The sequence below is a fragment of the Lepisosteus platostomus genome, chromosome 23, assembly GCF_059453375.1.
Source record: "Lepisosteus platostomus isolate fLepPlt1 chromosome 23, fLepPlt1.hap1, whole genome shotgun sequence".
In the NCBI taxonomy this organism is placed as follows: domain Eukaryota; kingdom Metazoa; phylum Chordata; class Actinopteri; order Semionotiformes; family Lepisosteidae; genus Lepisosteus; species Lepisosteus platostomus.
The window spans coordinates 7,008,658-7,026,333 of NC_142633.1; the positions used below are offsets into that span (position 1 = coordinate 7,008,658).

General features: G+C 42.9%; 1 protein-coding gene across 14 annotated transcripts in view; it reads right to left on the reverse strand.

Moving 5' to 3' along the window:
- Nucleotides 1-17,676, reverse strand: part of hspg2 (heparan sulfate proteoglycan 2) — a 226,727-nt gene that overhangs the window by 66,468 nt on the left and 142,583 nt on the right. For 10 of the 14 annotated variants that reach the window (XM_088617229.1, XM_088617225.1, XM_088617230.1 and 7 more), the window contains 15 exons: nucleotides 15,852-15,956; nucleotides 14,094-14,399; nucleotides 12,662-12,733; nucleotides 11,269-11,352; nucleotides 9,911-10,003; nucleotides 8,768-8,857; nucleotides 7,931-8,161; nucleotides 7,351-7,464; nucleotides 5,992-6,119; nucleotides 5,227-5,313; nucleotides 4,425-4,480; nucleotides 4,095-4,259; nucleotides 3,704-3,814; nucleotides 3,034-3,134; nucleotides 2,139-2,319 (listed from right to left, as the gene is read on the reverse strand). In XM_088617229.1, the coding sequence (XP_088473355.1) occupies nucleotides 2,139-2,319; nucleotides 3,034-3,134; nucleotides 3,704-3,814; nucleotides 4,095-4,259; nucleotides 4,425-4,480; nucleotides 5,227-5,313; nucleotides 5,992-6,119; nucleotides 7,351-7,464; nucleotides 7,931-8,161; nucleotides 8,768-8,857; nucleotides 9,911-10,003; nucleotides 11,269-11,352; nucleotides 12,662-12,733; nucleotides 14,094-14,399; nucleotides 15,852-15,956 (1,924 nt within the window). The remainder of the gene's footprint in view (nucleotides 1-2,138; nucleotides 2,320-3,033; nucleotides 3,135-3,703; nucleotides 3,815-4,094; nucleotides 4,260-4,424; nucleotides 4,481-5,226; nucleotides 5,314-5,991; nucleotides 6,120-7,350; nucleotides 7,465-7,930; nucleotides 8,162-8,767; nucleotides 8,858-9,910; nucleotides 10,004-11,268; nucleotides 11,353-12,661; nucleotides 12,734-14,093; nucleotides 14,400-15,851; nucleotides 15,957-17,676) is intronic. The other 4 variants (XM_088617236.1, XM_088617233.1, XM_088617237.1 and 1 more) reach the window with 2 other exon arrangements.

Below are 17,676 nucleotides of genomic sequence, written 5' to 3' on the forward strand. Positions count from 1 at the left end.
CGATGGAGTATGAAGCATACTGTATTTAGCAGAATTTGTAAGATCTTGATATATGTTCTTAAAATCATTCTTAATATCTCTCCATCCATGCATTTTCTAACTGCTTATCTCAGGACAACATCACGGGGAACACCAAAATCTATCCCAGCAAGTAACCAGTGCACAGCTGGACACACTCTGGATGGACAAACACACACACTCATACTAGGGCCAGATTTTTCCCAGAACTAATTAACCTACCAGGATAATTTTGGACTGTGGGAAGAAACAGGAGCTGGAATAAATCTACATGAACAAACGTCACACAGACAACAGCTCTTACGTTGTGGATGTGATTCTGGACTGGTGTGGAGCTAGCCTCCTGTGTGGAATTCGCATGTTCTCACCCATGTTAATGTGGGTTTTCTTCATGTGCTCCACTTTCCACCCAATCCTCAGAGACATGCTGGTTAGGTCAATTTCCCTGCTTAACTGGATCTCCATCCAGGGTGCAGGTCTGCCTTAAGACCTAAACCTCTTCTTGGATTAGCTAGAGCCACAACCCTTCCAAGTAATAAGTCCCTTTCTGATTGGGGAAGGTTATGTTTTTAATGGGTTCTCAATCCCTAAATCCTGTACAGTTTCACTTGCAATCCCAGTCTCCATTTTACACAAAGGGTTGTGGGAGAATGGAACAAGCTTCTCCCCTGGCTCCTTTCAAGACTCAACCTGAGGGGAATCCACAGCCTGATTACCACATGAGCAAAATGGTCCAAATGGCATCCTTTCATCTATATTGAAAACATTCTTATGTTCTTATTTAAATATGTGGCAATAATAGGCCTATTTTTAGTATTAGAGTATAAACAAACATAGATCATTCCATAATTTGTTCTTGTAAAATGCACACAAGTTACACAAGGAACAACCTGTGAAATATGCAGTTGCAAGTCAACCTATTTGTTTTTCGACCACAGGATAACTTTGAAGCTCCTCTGTTGACTATAATAAATTATTGAATGTACAGTATGATGCCTTTTACAATGTATTTTTCAAACTTATTTTTAACAAACAGCAATTTTATGCAGTTTGTGAAATACCCTCCTATTATCTCAGAGAGCATGACAGAACTGAATGATAAAATAAATCCTAAAATAATGAAAAAACCTTAGTGGCACTTGAAATTCTGTAATAGAAAGTCTTTCATTGTTTCATGGTCAATTTATTATTACTGTATTCATGTTTTAAAACTAACTGCTGAACTGTAAGTCACTGTGGTAATGGCTGCCACTACTCTAATGTAAAAAAAAAACATTTTGTAAGACGTCTTCACCCTAGAAATGCTGTATATGTACTGTATTTTCTTCCTAACATGACTACATAAAACTGAAAATGCTAATAGTTACTTTTTGCTTAACCCAACTTTATTAGAAATTATGTTGTGAGAAGTGTTAATTTCTTGGTCAAATTGGAATAGACTGAACAGCACTAAAACTGCCAAATCTTGTATGTGACAAAAATAATTTCAGACAAGACCCGCTGGCTGTTTCTAAGGCCACAGCATCTTTTCAATTTTCAGGTAAGGGAGCAATCTTTAATAAAATAAAAGTTATTATTTTTAAATGTGGAGATTCCCTACAAATGTAACTGAGCATCATTTTAAGCAGATGCATGGCTCTATTTAATACACTGATATTATGATGTCATATGGTGATCAGTGGACAAGCTTCAATGTGCTTATTCTTACCAAAATGCCCTAGTTCCAAGTGCTACTGTGCTGTTATGCTACACGTGTACGACCACTTGGTGATCGTTCTCTGAAGCAGAACCTGAAATTCTGACTGAATTCTGAGTTTGGTGTCACGCAGTAAAAGGAACTTTTGAGGAGATGCAAAAGTAAAAGTTTTACATAACCAATGTCAGGTGGCCAAGCAATTAGAGAAAGAGAGAAAAATAAAACAAAAGCAGAAGGATGTGGTTAAAAGGAGGCTTTTTTTTTGTTTTTTTGAGCCCACAAAGGGAGTCTGCAGTGCTCATGCCTAAAGCAGAGGTGTTATGGTTGGCCAACAGAGGGAAGCAGGGGGGACCAGAATGCCATGCACGGTGAGGGGCGACGGGGAAGTAGAGGTTGATGGGTACTGAATGGTGCGATCACGAACCTGGCACATAGAGAAAAGCCGTGCCCTCGTCCATGGCAAACATGTTGGAGCCCGTACAGACGTAGGCCCCGGCGTCCTCCGGTTGCACGTTGTGAATGGTGAGGATGCCGTTGAAGTCCATGGCCCGGCTGGGCAGCTTGCTGTTGTTCTGGCGAGTCCAGACCAAGGTGTAGGCCGGCGACTACAAGAAGCGATGGACAGGTGGGATTACTGTTCCTTGTTCATGACAGCAGAACCCCCTTATTAAAAAACAAATCTAGAGCTCCTGCTCATAGTGGTCATCATCTTACAACATGGAGCAAAGTACTGCTGACACAAGACACGTTCTCAAAGCACGGTCAAGAATGATGGGACAATGGGCATTAAGAATGACCTTAATGCTCTTTTAGCTGTTGTTAAGCTACTGCACATTCCCTATCTATATCCCCACCAATATGTATTCATAACACAATGATTTTAAGCATTTGTGCTGCACAGAACATCTGGTTTGCATCTCAGTGCAACGTCTGTAAAACAGAAAAATTATGTGTTATGTTGAACAGATGAAAACAAAAGCAAGGCTTGTGGTTGTACAACAGCCTGTGGGCGTGTGGAGCGTGTCGGTGAAGAACGTGCTGGAGAGCCAAAGTCAATAACATTCAGCGTTTCTAGTTTTCCAAACAAGATTTCTGTAGTGGCCTGATGTACTATACTGTACATGCACTACAGATTTTAAACTGGTCCATGTACATACAGTAGTACCAGAAACACTGGTTTTATCCATTTTGGTATTTGTAATCTCATGCTGACATTTTTGTTTTTCATATTCTTGGGATGAATTAATTAATATTCATGGAAATTGAATGACTCAGAGCTTCACTGACTGACTGCCTGGCAGGGAAGCTTCAAGTCTCACCTTGCTCTTGGCTGTGCAGATGAAGCTGACAGTCGACCCAATTTTGACAGTCTGCACTTTGGGCTCCTCAACCGTCACTTCGATTGGTTTGGAAGGAACAGCTGTGGGTAAAGAAGAAACTATAATAAATTACTGATACATGGAACAGCAGTGAATTAAATCTCCACTTCTAACAGCTTGCTAAATATAAGAGATTTGACAACAATAAGGAATGCAATTTTTTAAATAGGATTCTTTAAATTCTACTGTAAAAATTAAAATGTTCAGTAAGTTTAGAATTCTTATTTGAGGCAAATAATCAAATGAATGTACTGTAAGTTGTTTTTTGATTGCTAATGTGACAGCTTTACTTTACAAAAACAGGGTGATATTGGAAACAAGGCCTTGCTAAAAAGATACATCTTTATTTAATTCATAAGGATGACTAAAATGTAGGTTCAGGATGGCTGAATTGCATGACCAAAAATGCAGTTTTATTGTAATTCTAAAAGGCTGTTGAGTTTTACAAAAATCTTATGGGTCAGGAGATGAAGAGAAGAGTAATTTATTAATTCTCATCTGTGAGTTTCCTTAGGAAATGGAGAGCGTTTAAAAAGCAGCTGTAAGATTAGGACACACGGCCAGTTTCAGCATGTTTGCAGAGGCTGGTCCTTGGACACTGTGCACGTACTGGTCACGACGATCTCTGCTCGGCTCCTGTTGGAGCTCCGAAGGTCTCGGCAGGTGCAAATGTAAGCTCCTGCATCGCTGGGCTGAATATTGGAGAAGAACAGCTCTTCACCTGGAAGAGAGAATGGTCACCACATCTCAGGGACTTCAGAGAAGGTTCAAACTACAGCATCTACTACTGTGCATAGGACATGAGAGATTATAACAGGAACGCCCATACTGACGCAAGGTCCTTAAACTATAAATACATTATATTATTCATTCATTTTTAGCCCACAAAGGGAGTCTGTAATGCTCATGCCTACAGCAGAGGTGTTATGGTTAGCCAACAGAGGGAAGCAGGAGGACCAGATTTATACCAACTTTTCTCCGCAACTGATTTTGGACCATACCTTGGCGGCGTTTGTCTGCAGTGCTGGGCAGAGGGCGCCCGTCTTCTCTGGTCCAGAAGAAGTAATGAGGGGGGGATCCAGTGACCTGGCACCGCAGGGTCACCGCACTGCCTTGAGAAACTATTGTTCTTTCTGGGTACACCTTCACTACCAGAGAGGCTGCGTCTGGAAAGACAGAAGAGCCTCAACATCACATTTGTGCATCCTTACCAGTAAATGTGGTCAATAATCACATTGCTAGGCTAATATCCCATCATTCCCTGGTAAAAATTGCTAATCTAGCCTGTCCACTGAAAAGCAAAGCAGATGCCAAGTGAACAGATAACCTACTGTATGGGCGGCACTTCTCTCTTTCTTGAGGGTTGCCTACATATCCAGGGGCACACCTGCAGAAGAAAGGTGATGAAGGTAGGAAAAAGGAAAATTCTTAAAATTCAGAGATGAGGCCACACAGAAGCACCACAAATCCCCCACATTAATGGTGTGGATCTGTGGTTAGGACTCTGGACTCATTACCAGACGTTTATTGGTTCAAGGTCTCTATGCAGTAATGAATGTACACAATCGCTCTGTTTGTTGGCAGAGTTGCAATGAACTTATATTCCATTCAAAGGGAACATCGTACACCGTGTCTCCTCGCTAATATGGATGTCAGGATCAATCCAAATCCCTCATCACAGATTTCAGGCAGGATTTAATAAACTACAGCGGCAGCATCTGATTTTGAAACCAATCAGAAAACAAATCACAACCATGTTGATGGAAAAGTGACATGTGACATGCATATGATGTTTTCAGAGCTGCTAAGTTCAAATTATTCTTTTTTAATTATGAAGCATTAGAACAAGGACCGTCCAACACATGAAGTGAGAGGCCAGTGTGTCTGGAAGTTTTTATTCCAGCTCAGGTCTGAACCTCTTCGCTCATGATCAGGTTAATTTAAAATGTCTCCCAGTTACTCAGGGGCTGGTGCTTTAAAGACACCTACAGTAGAAAACCTCCGACACAGTGGTCCTCAGGGCCTTGTTTAGAACCCTCTGCAATAAAAGTTTGTGTTCTTTTCATTTTGTTTCAAGTTTCAAGTTTGTGAGTCAAAATCAGTGCAGGAGAGGAGAGAGGCTGAGAGGCCTACCGTTCACAGTACTGTCCAGTATATCCAGGCTGGCAGTCTGTGCATCGGTACCCACCATTGCCCAGACTCTCACATGTGGGGGAGAACCTGAGAGAGCAAGACATTCAGAACATCACAAACAGCAGACCTGCCATTGAAAGCCTCAGATGTCCATTCCCAAGAATTACTTTAATATCACTCAAGGCATGTGCTGTCAAAGTGAGTCCGACTGCATCTGTTCAAAACAGTTTGGAAACTTGCTCATCTTTCTTCAACCTTTCTACCAGCACACGAAGGAAGAAACAATCTTCCACATACACATTCTAGAAAGTGCTGATCACTGCTTCTCACACACGGCAATCCCATCGCCCAAACTGAAGGCCTAAAGTATGAGGCAGGCAACTGGAAGCAACTTTTAATGATATGTTTGTAGGCATGCAGGCTATGTGGTGTTCCAGGGAAAACACTGGTCACAGCTTACTTAGTCTATCCTAGATGCCAATTAAGATCTTATGGACTAAAGTATAGAGGACCTGCAATTTGATAGGCAGGCATTAAAAGTAGAAACACTTAGGGAACTCATGATTCACAGGCAGCGATTGACAAAGCTTGTATCTGAAACTGGGGTCCTCCAATCTGGACAATGTATTCTAATCAGGACCCTTCAGAAGCTTAGTGATCTTCAGACACATGCAGTGCTCTCCTTTATCACACGGTAAAGCATGTTTTCTGGCAACTTGGCTGTGCGTTCCTCTGGATGTGTAAATGAATAGATGCCATGCTCACTGGCTGTCTGGGTCTGTGTGAGGGCAGGCACATGGCTGACAGTCTTCTGGGGTACCCGCTGTGGGGTCGCCGTAGAAACCAGGGGCACACTGCTCACACAGCTCGCCGACTGTGTTGTGTAGACAGTTCTGAAGAGAGAGGGAAAAACACATTGAGAATACAGCAGTATGGCCAGAAGCCGGAGTGTGGAGCAGTGGTGAAGGCTCTGGACTTAAAACTAGTTTAGAAGTTCACAACCCTTCAGCAAGTTACTTCACTCAGATTACACTGGTAAAATAAAATACCCTGCTGTATTAATGGCTGCAAAGTTCAGTCACCTCTGATTAAGAGTGCCTGCCAAATGTATATAATAATAATGTATTGTACTACAAACAACAAAGCATTACCCCCTGCTTAATCAAGGATTTTAGTTAAAATGGGCAAAAACCTATAAGAACAATATTAATTTTGCAGTAGTACACAATAGCAAAAAAAATAGGGGAGACAATGAGAGGTCATTCTCTCTATAGAAGTATGAAGGTTTGTGAGAATGTCATTCCTGCCGATTTTCAACTCCTAAGTAAAATGAAGCACAAAAGCAAAAGGGTATTGCAGCTGAAAGGGACTTTCTGGAGAAACACCACAAAGAAATATGTGTCCCTCTGTGCCACCCAGCTCTGACTCACTGCGGGCTACTAAGAGACTTGCAGGAGATACTGTGCCAGTTGGAGAGGTGAGCTGTCCTCTCTTGTCGCTGTCACAGCACGTCTGCAGGTGCCTGGGATGTCACAGGCAGTCTAGACCCAACTCTGCACCCAGTGAGTCACAGTCACAGCTGGCTAATGACATGACTGAGTTTAAAACCTGCAATTTCTGGGTCCTAGAGCACAACTTACACTTGGGCAAATGGGGGTTCTTATTGAATTGTTCTTACCCCATCCCACTAATGGAGATTTACTGTCGAAACCTCTCATCAATTTTTGCATCTCATCCAAAGGACCAGCACCTTTTTACAGTGCCCTCATGACTATACTGGGGCATTAAGACCCACACAGATCACAAGGTGAGTGCCCCATACTGGCCTCACTAACACAATTTCCAGCATCCATCTCAGCTCTCCCAAGAGGTCTCCCATCCAGGTACTGGCCAGGCCCACACCTGCTGAGCTTCAGCGTCAATGTAATCTGACTCTCCTGACGTTCCTTCTTGATGGTTGCGGGTGCATAATGATATTCTTGCAGAGGCAAAACATGCACCAGTTTCTTAAAGGGGGCAGGTGAAGTGGCTAAACTGAAGAGTTTTTCTTAAGTTCCTATCTACACTGGCACACGCTAACAAGAAATAAATCTAGGGGCCAGCGCGGGTCTGAGGCGGTTTTACCGTGCACACGCCAGTCTCGGGGTGGCAGGACTCCGAGTGCCCATTGCAGTCACACAGCTCACAGTGCCCCAGGTAGAGTCCTCCACCAGTACGACTGTAGCCATGAGCACAGTCCTGCAGAGAGAAACGCAGTGAGACATTCACATGTCAATCAAAATGACCATTGCTTTGCACTGCCCATGGTGTGAAATCAGAGTTACAGGACTTGTGAAGCAGGAGCCATCGAGGTGATACTATCCTAATATGCCCATGTAACACAGACGATTGCTCTCTTCAAAACTGCAGGCATATTTTTATACCATCACCACAGTAATCTGCACTCCATGCTCTAGAGAGAACTCTATAGGCAACTGGAAATTTCCAAGGGGCTGCAACCTGTGCACAGTGGAAATTTACACTAAGTTCAATTCAATTTATTTTTATATAGCGCCTTTCACAACAAGGTTGCCCTTGTTGCCCTAAGTCGATAAAGTGTGCAACAGAGTTGGGTTGGAACAAATAACAGAACTCAACGACTCTCTAGTATCACTGGTGCTTAGTAAGATTGCCCATGCTGCTGTCGCTGCTGCCCGGAACTTACCTGGCAGGACAGACCCTGGTACCCAGGCGGGCATCGACAGTGCTCCACTTCCAGCGCCTGGCGCAGGCCAGTGTACGCGGGCACCGCCACCTCCATGCTGACCCCCGAGATGCTGACAGACCTCATTTCTGTGTGGTGGGAGGCGCGGATGAGGATCTCGTCCAGGTCCGCCAGGACCATCATCAGGTGCTCCCGTGTGGCTGGCATCCCGTCCGGACGATGCCAGTGTTCCTAAGACAGCAGGGGGTACCTTGTTAGCCCGACTGGACTGGAGTTACTGCCCGGCGTAGAGGGGCCACGTTAAGAGAACAGACACAGGAATTAAGCAGCAGTAAATGAGGCAGAGGGTGGCACAGTGGTGCAATGGTCAGAACTGCTGGGACCCTGGATTCAGTTCCAGACCTGGGGGTTCTGTCTGTGAGGAGTTTGCATGTTCTCCCCGTGATAGTGTGGGTTTCCGCCGGCTGCTCTGGTTTCCTCCCAACATCCGACAACATGCTGGGAAGTTGATTGGCTTCAGGGAAAATTGATCCTGGTGTGGGTGTGCGTGTCTGTGTCTGCCCTGTGATGGACTGGTTATAGCATGGGTGTACAAATCAGGCTGGGTGTTCTAAATAGGAAAGGTTGTGGGCTAGAAAGCTTCGTCTAGGTCTTTTACCTGCGTTAGTCCAAAAAATCTCCTCAGTCTCCTTTAATTAAATAACTTTGATAGAGTGGGATTGTGAGGATACAGCCCATGTTCTTTTTTTCCCCCACGGGCACTAGTTTGTCAGGAGCTCGAACCCCAGTAAAGATGAACCCAGGGTGCAAGAGGGAGGGGTGGGAGAGGCAGCCTACCTCCCTGAACACGACTTCGAAGCTGCGGGACTCCCTTGTGCTCTGTCCCCTTGGCCAGGGCTGCCGGGCCACCAGCGTGATATCGTTGCCCTGGTAGGAGAAGAAGCAGCAGATGAAACGCGAGAGAAATGAAATCTACAATCTGCAGCACACCAATCAGACATTCCTGCTCACAGCTGCAAGGAAAAGAAAATCCAGATGTCTGAAAGGACAATTAGACATCGACAGAGGAGGAACACAGTCGAAGATCAGGGGAAATATGTTTTGAGTCCCAAACAAGCACCTACCAAAGGAACATTGGAACTCAATACTTTTGAATGCTGGGGAATACGTTCATTAATGCAGCAATGCCTGGATATGCTTATTATTTTGAGAACAAGACCAGTACAGTATGTTTCTAGAATCTTTTCAAAACCATCACGCAGTATTTAGACTTCATTACAGACAGCCAATTCAATTGGAATATGAAGAAAAATGTACAGTATTTTATAGTCAATCTCATATAATGTGCATGAGTCCATTGTGACACTGTTCTATAAAAAATATTTAAATAACTAATTAAACAGTTTTATTTTTACATTTTACTTTTTTTACATACTTTTTGAAGCAAAACCAAACTAGATATAATGCCAATTAAAATAAATACAATATTAGAAACAGTTATAATAGTAAACATGAAAGTATTTAGAGGGAAAAAAGAGGAGTCTCACTTTGTAAGGCTTCTGTTCTTTATAAAGGACAGGCTGAAACATTTAGAATTGTAAGTGACTCCTTACATATCTCACACAGACAGTGGCACGCGATTGTGCTAGATATGGAATTTCTTGCTTATACAGTTTGTGCGTCTTATTTTATTGTCAGGAGCTCTATAACGCAAACTAATTTCCTGTGCAGAAAGACAGACTTTTTACAAGCGTTTGAGCAGGGGGTTGTTTCTGTTCGTGTTGCGCGCAAGCTCACAAGTACAGGTTAACTCCAGTACGTGCTGAAAAGCAGAAAAAGAAAAAAAACAACCACTTCTTTCCAACTGTTAATCCCTCATGCCAGAATAAGCTTTAAGAGCTGAAATGCTGTGCTGCTGCTTCTTTTTTCTGACTTTTCAGCATGCTGTTTTTTTTACGTTTGCACAGCGTAGACACTCACAATGATCTGCACGTCTGCGTCTTCGACAGGAGATCCTCTTGGGCCCGCTACATAGGAGATGGTGTACTTCAGCCGTCCTCCATAGGAGCCCACCTGGACAGCAGGAGACAGGTGATCCCATTACAGTCACTGTACAAACTTGTCTACAAGTCTCCTAACTAAGCACATACAGATAAATACATATTACATTTTATCTGTAAAGTCAACTTACCTTACAGATATAGGGGCAAGTCCAGTGTCACATTTTTCCATTACAAACCTGTTTATTTCATACTGGTTAGCAATACTACTAAGGAGATGGCTACATGAACATGTTGCATAGGGAGATACTGTACTTCTCAACACTTCAGAAATACCCAGAATTCTGACTTTTTTTAATTCCATAGATTTTCAATGAACTGAGCGAGACTACTGAAATGCAATGAAGTTGATCACAGATGTTTTTGATCTAGAAATATTACACCATGGGTGATTGAAGACTACAACCACTTTAGAAGAATTATTCCTGAAAGCAAACACATTTCCTGGTAAATAACTTGAGAGGAGAGAATTTTATATTTATCCAAGACAGTGTTTACAACAATATTTTTAAGTTTTTCTTTCCATACCAGCAGTTTAACTGTAAGAATTTTGTATTTCAGCACAGGACACTTCACAAGGCTGATACAGAAAAGATCATTTGATAAACACATATTTCCTTAATGAAATGGCAACAAGCCCTTCACGAAACAGTTGTTTCAAAGAACGATGGCAACAGAGTTAATTTTAGACCCCCTTTTAGGTCCTGTCTGAACTTATCAGAAAGAAATGCGTTTCCATTCAGCAAATCTTTCTTTCCTCAAGTCTGAGGAAACCTTCTGGAGGAACCTTTGAGTGAGCAGAACCAAAAACAACACTGTTTTCTGCATTAAGAAAATAAAGGTAATGCTTTAAGTACTTAAAGTTAAGCTGAGGTAGAATGAGTCTATTTTAATTACGGTTGGGAGCCCTCAGGTAGTGAGTTACAACCAGGGCTTTGCAAATATGAGAGAATATGCTTTGCAATGCTCAAAGTGTTAAATTAGAGATAGAAACAGGGTTTTTGTAGCAGGAGTCCAGCTAGCGTTTGCCCATCCATGTGATACTATCTTTCCATGTAACACAGATGATTATACTCTTCAAAACTACAGACGTATTTAATGACCATCACCATAGTAATTTGCTGTCAAGAGAACTCTGTAGGTAACTATTGAAGTCCAGCTATTTCACTGGAGCACCAACCCCTGTGAATACAGGCTAGATGGGAATATACAGTACATGAGATGACATCATCGTTTCATTTCACTTTTGCGTTATACACAGGCTTGGCCTCTTTTTACCTTATCCCCCTTGAACTGCTGTGGCAGCTGCCAGTAGTACAGGCCCTCAGGAAGCAGGCTGAAGCCTTTGTAGACCAGAGCGTACTGGGACAGAGGAAGACCGAGAGCAGTGAGAGAAAAGTGGGAGAGAGAAAAGACAGGAAAGGAAAGCAAAGCAGACGGTGGGACCAGTCACAAAAACAGGGTTTCACACAAACTGGTAAAGCACAGACCACTAGCACAGTTTCCACTCTTGCAGCAGATGCCTGTAACACAACAAAATGAATACAGACTCCACAGTGGCTGGCTAATGTACAGTATCTGTTATGGACTACAATTCAACAGGCTAGAAAAACTGCCAGGGTCCTGTTTAAACAGATCTTGAAACTGGATGTCTATAAACGTACAACTCTAACTTAGCTTCATATTTTTTTTAAAAGCTGGCTCATGCTAAAATGAAATTACATTTTACAATTACAATCGCAAGCTTCTATACCACTGATATTTAATTACCCCTGATCTTCATCTTTTTTTTTTTGCATTTACTCTGAAACTTTGAGGGCTGTTGCGGGCAGGGACTTTGAGTAGTTCCCAATATAATTGGTTTCAAGGACAGAGAGATAATCAAAAGTCTATACTACACAGCACGTTCGGAATACTTTGTTTCTTACTATTTATTACTTTAAACAATATTTGATGTTGATACTGGTGTTGTTGGCAAGCAGGTTCTATAATGATGATACATGTCATAGAATCTAAGCGGACATACTGTCTTTCACACACATACTGTACTTTAGCCTTCATTTCATCCCAAACACTAAGAATCACACACAGATTCACTTTGCTTTATGAATATGCTTTGCTGAGGAAAATGACCACACTTGATACTGTAGAAGGTTCTGAATTTTAGAAAACCCAACCCATTATATGCTGGTATGCAATTCCCATGTCCTACTGTTAGTCCAGAGAAGCTCAAAATTAAAAGGTGATTTTTATGAGAGAGAGAAAGGGAGCTTCTGATTCTTTCCTGAAAGAATATTTTATTCTTATTGTCAACTCCAATTTTTAGATCACCTCAGCTCACCAGTACTTTTATAACAGTAGATAGATACTTTATTGTCCACTGCTGTGGAAATTTGTCTTTGGCTTCTCCCACAGAAGTACAAAGCACACAAGCAAAACATAAGAGTCACATAAAATGTAATGGCAAGTAATGGCAAGGAGAAATCAAGTTACTCCTTCCTGGAGGTACTTGAAGAAAGTCCCTCTTGGCCAGCTGAAAGGCCTCATCCAGTGCCAGCACCTTTAACAGTACAGTGTAACTTCATATCTTTATCATATTAGCGGCATTCACATGCACAAACAGGAAGAGGTTAGTCAGGGGGAAATTTACCACCGGTAGAGGGGGCAGTACCTTTTCAGATCCACCTGGCCTGGGGCCGCGCGGAGGGAGCAAGTTTGTACCCCTCTGAGCCTGAAGGACAGACTGGCCGTGTCCACCCCCCAAAACAGAAGAGGATTAAAAAAAGGAAAAAGTACCGCAGAGCTAATCAGATTTCACTCAGCCTCTCGGCAGTCAACGTTGTAATTTGAGGTACAAAGCATATTGTAAGCCTCTTGAAAATGAGTCTAAGAAGCTTGAAAATGGAAATATTCAGAGCTGTGCGACTAGAAAGTTATACAGAGAAACAGCTGACATGGCTTGGCGTCTCTCAAGCATGATCTCAGGCTCCTGTTCACAAGTGCATTACAAGAAAATTGTCTGATACTGCAGTCCAGTAGTAGTAGCAGCAGTCTCTTTCCCTAGTCTGGTCATTCTGCCCTGGTTCCAGAGTAACCACTTATCTGCCAGTTATTTTTCCAGCTGAGTACTGAGTAACTGATTGGTTTAGGCAGTGGTTCTCAACCGGGGGTAGGCATACCCCTAGGGGTACCTAGAGATGTACCAGGGGGTACCCTGGGTGTCGCATCCAAAATGGCGGATTTTTATGTGCTTAGTTTTTAGTAATTTATCAGCTAATTCTGTAATCATATATGCAGATTTTCCTATTTCTATTGTTATGAGGAGAAAGGGGGGCAAGTGCGATTGCAGAGGGTGTCCTCTGTCCGCTGACATCTGCACGCAGCCACATCAAGGAAGGTGGCGGATTCCCAGAAACGCTTTGTGCTGTGATTTTGTACTGGAGCGATGTGGTTTTTTTCTGGGTAACTATTTTGTATTTTTATTTCACACCGTCCAATCATGGAAAAATATTTAGTAAGAGGAACAAAGAGAAAGTTAATTCTACAGAGAGTGATTACAGAATCGGGGGTGTGTCGTGGCTCTGTGGCTCAGGATCTGCGCCTGTGGCTGGAAGGTTGACGGTTTGTATCCCGCGGCCGGCAGAGGAATCCTACTCCGGTGGGCCCCTGAGCAAGGCCCTTAACCCCAACTGCTCCAGGGGTGCTGTATAAATGGCTGACCCTGCGCTCTGACGCCCAGCTTCTTTCCCTGTCTGTGTGTCTCATGGAGAGCAAGATGGGGTATGCGAAAAGACAAATTCCTAATACAAGAGATTGTATAGGGCCAATAAAGTGATCTTATCTTATTATATTTTTATTCAACTATAATACAACACAAACATACATGCACAAAAATGAGAAAAACAAACACTCCTTTCTTAGCGTTCTAGGCCTACGATAATCTTAGGGGGTACCCGAGGAGCCTGGCCGACCCTCCAGGGGTGGAGAACCACTGGTTTAAGGTTTTGGTTACCCAAATGAAATGAAAGGCTCTAAGGTGCACTAGCAGCAGTGCAGTGGGGGACCGAGCTCTGTAAGGGCGTTTGCAAGCACTCGTACTGTACCTGGGAGCTGGGAGGCTGAGGGGAGCGGCCAGGGGATGCAGAGAGAGAGGAGGAGGGCCGGGGGACCCGAGCGGAGGAGGAGACAGGAGAGCCAGCGGGCGGTGGGGGAGGGGGGGCGGGTGCCGGAGCCCGGAAGGCCGGGGGGCCCGGCGGACCCGGAGGGCTGGAGAAAGAGCGAGAAGCAGGAGGCCCGCGGGCGACTATGCTCCCAGGCGGAGCGAGAGGTCCGGGGCTGTTGGAGAAGTTGGAGATGAGGGCCCAGATTTCGTCATCAAGCCTCTTCAGCTCCTCGGCTGGGGTGGTGGACTGGAGGACAGGCGAAGGAGAGTGTGTGACCACAAGCAGGGAAAGAACCCCAGAAGGAGGTTCAACATGCAGCTCCACTGGGGGTGACAGGAGACGGAGGAGACGTGCAGGGTGACAGCCCAGCCACTGCTGTTTTCTTCACAGTCATGCTGAGTCTCAAAGAAATACTGAGTGAACATGCAATTCTGTGTACTGCACTGGGATAACAGAGACCTTCAGGGCCTTTCTTCATCCCTGCCTAGGACATCCGCATGCTTCTATTAAGATAAAAAAAGTTCAGTATTGCTGGACTGAACATTAAGACCTTCCTGATCCAGAGACAGAACACCTGAACCAAGAGGCCTTTCCATTCGTGGTCCACAGAATCTCAGTAACCTCTGTTCATTGCATTAAGGCAATTCTTGAGTAAACTGACTATTAATCAGGCCTTTCGTCATTGCTTTCCAGCTGGAGATACTATAACACTATTTATATGAACTCTCGTTGAGTTGATTGAGAATCGACAATTGGTAACTACGCCTAAGAGGCAATTAGGTGCATAAGGAAAAAGGAAAGGATTCCATTAAGTAACAGTACTGTGAGAAGAAAAGGGATGTGGATTCTACCTGACCTGCATAACTCCGGAAACCCTGTGATAGGCTAGTACCCTATATAGAGGGAATTTACATCCAACAGGACACTCTGATCTGATGAGCTACTCGGCCCAAGGAAGAACTTTCACCTATTTATATTATGCATGTAATCAAAACCCAGAAAATACTAGTATACAGTATGTATGTCAAGGGCTAAAGTTATAAATCCTGTCTTAAACTGTCTATGCTAATTCTCATACTCTTAGGAAACTCAGTCAATTGTGCCCCACATAAGCAGGAAATACAATTTGTAAATTAAACATCTACAGTATGTATATTGGCTCACAAAAAGAGAGATTCTTTCTCTCACATTACGTCTCTTCAATCACATTGCTTTACTCTTTTGGAAGTGCAAAAGGTTTACTCTTGATCTTACTGTCATTATGTGCTTTTAGCTTTACACTACTGCATTCCATAGGACTTTTGATGAGATATTGCTGTTTCTTTTTGTATCAGGAGTCTCTCAGAGCTGCGGTAGAGTGGTCAGAGCTGATTATGTAGAGTGGCACATCTACTGGTATTCCCAGACATATTGGTAGATGCTGTGTTGTTTACATGATCCTTCATTGAGATTGAGAAATATAGTACTTTGTAAAACAATCACTTATTAGTTCAGACCCCAAAAATGTAATGCTAACTATGATATAAAACTATCAGGCACTGATCAGGGAATCGCATTTCAGTTTTAATTTGCATGCTTTGGTTACAGCTTCATGCAATGTCACACTTGTCTACTATGTTCAGATTAGAAGGCTGCTTCTCTGGTATCTCATGCCAGCTGATGCCTGCTGGTCAATAAAGCCTCCAGCACCCCTAATACCTTGCTGGCTCTCTTTGACCTGGTATGGCTCGTCCCCATGGAGTCCATTAATCCCCAAATGGATGCATCCTTCCTCAGCTGCTCCTCGGTCAAGCTGGAGTCTTTCTAGTTACACAGATAGAGCAAATCTTCACGTAAAACCTCCCCTCACGAGGAATTTCGTTTTGGTTTAAAGAAGCAATTTGTGTGCACATGGCACTTGCTGGGCGCAGGTATGGATCAGTGTGGAGTACTGATCAATAACAAAAACACAAGCAGAGTGAAGAAAGGATCAATAGTCCGAGATTAAATCAAAGCAGTCACAAAACTCAGAGGAACTGGTGTCTATTGACAAGGCATACAGAATATAAACATACTTAGATGCAACCAAGCCTGTCTTGAATTTATATTCATGCCCCAAGCATGCTGGGATGTTTTTTGTTTAATTTAACAAAGAGCCACGTGTGGAAGCCCTTACTTTCAATATACTTGGTCTCCTTCATTTACTCAGCTGTTTCCATTTTCTTGTCCACCACCTATTGGTCATTAACAAAGTCAACCTGATGGACTTTTTCGGAATCAACAGCAAAACCAAACCAGAGGACAGAAGAAACTACATAGAAGAGCTTTTAAAACTGGAACAGGAGGTACTTATATGAAACATAGGCTTGCAGTAGTGTGAAACATGCTACCCAGAGGCATGATGTTCAAGCCAATACTTTGTCTTCTTTCATTAAACTCTGGATGAGATAATTAGATCCACTTGCTAATAACAACCAAATGGGCTAGATGCACAAATGCTCTCTTCATCTTTATATTTGTTCTTATGCAACTGCAACTTTTAGAGTATTTCCATGTGTGAGCATCACATTCCTTTGTATTTCAGTGCACATGGTGTTTTCAGTTATTACCATTCTAACTAAACTTTGACCTTCTCTGTGAATTTTAAAGAAGAGAAATGTTAATAAAGACTACGGTTTTAGTTAATCTGCCTGATGTGAGGTGTTATTTATTAAGCAAATTGCTTAGCTCTAAGAGGTATAAAATCGAATCTTAATTTAAGTACAAGAAATGCCACCACCTGTTTCTTTTAGCATCTGACACTTGATTCATAATGTAGCCGCGCTTGCTTACCAACATCATGACTGCATTGTAGGGAATTAATCTATTGCATTTGAAATACAAATGCAGGGTTAGTAGTATGTTAGTAGACACAAAGAACGGCCTGCAAATGAATAAAAATGTGATGATAAACCCGGCACTGGAGCAGGACAAAAGACACTACAGTACATTGACTGACTATGAAAAAGACCAATCTCTAGCGTTTGTTTGGTATCACCACCTAGGTGGTCTCTGTTGGTTTCAAAAACCATCGCAGGGCTGACATGTGGAAATCTTCTGAGGGTATTCCTTGGCAAGGGTCCCTGGCACATGCCACTGCCAACAGCTAGAAAAGGAGGTGGATCACCACTGCATGGCACGTTTGGAATTCACTGATGGCAGGTGTGCCCAGGTTCTTGTGAGTACAGTCTGATTCACTTAACAGTGCACGCATTTCTACCATTTATGAGACTTTTTGTTATAAACAAGGAAAGAAAACTACATGTCGCTGAAGTGAGCTTTGAAACTTTCTTGTTTATGATATCACAGGCTATTGTCTTTTACTCAAATCTGAAGTACTGCTCATTCATTCAATCTTCTTATCTCACATCGGCCAGTGAACCAAGAGGAGTGAAATATCATTCTTATTCTTTCTAGACCCACCACAGTTGCGACCAAAATGGAGAGCACATTTTTGTAGGTGCAGCAAATGTTCACTAAACACTATTCTGACGTACTGTAGGTG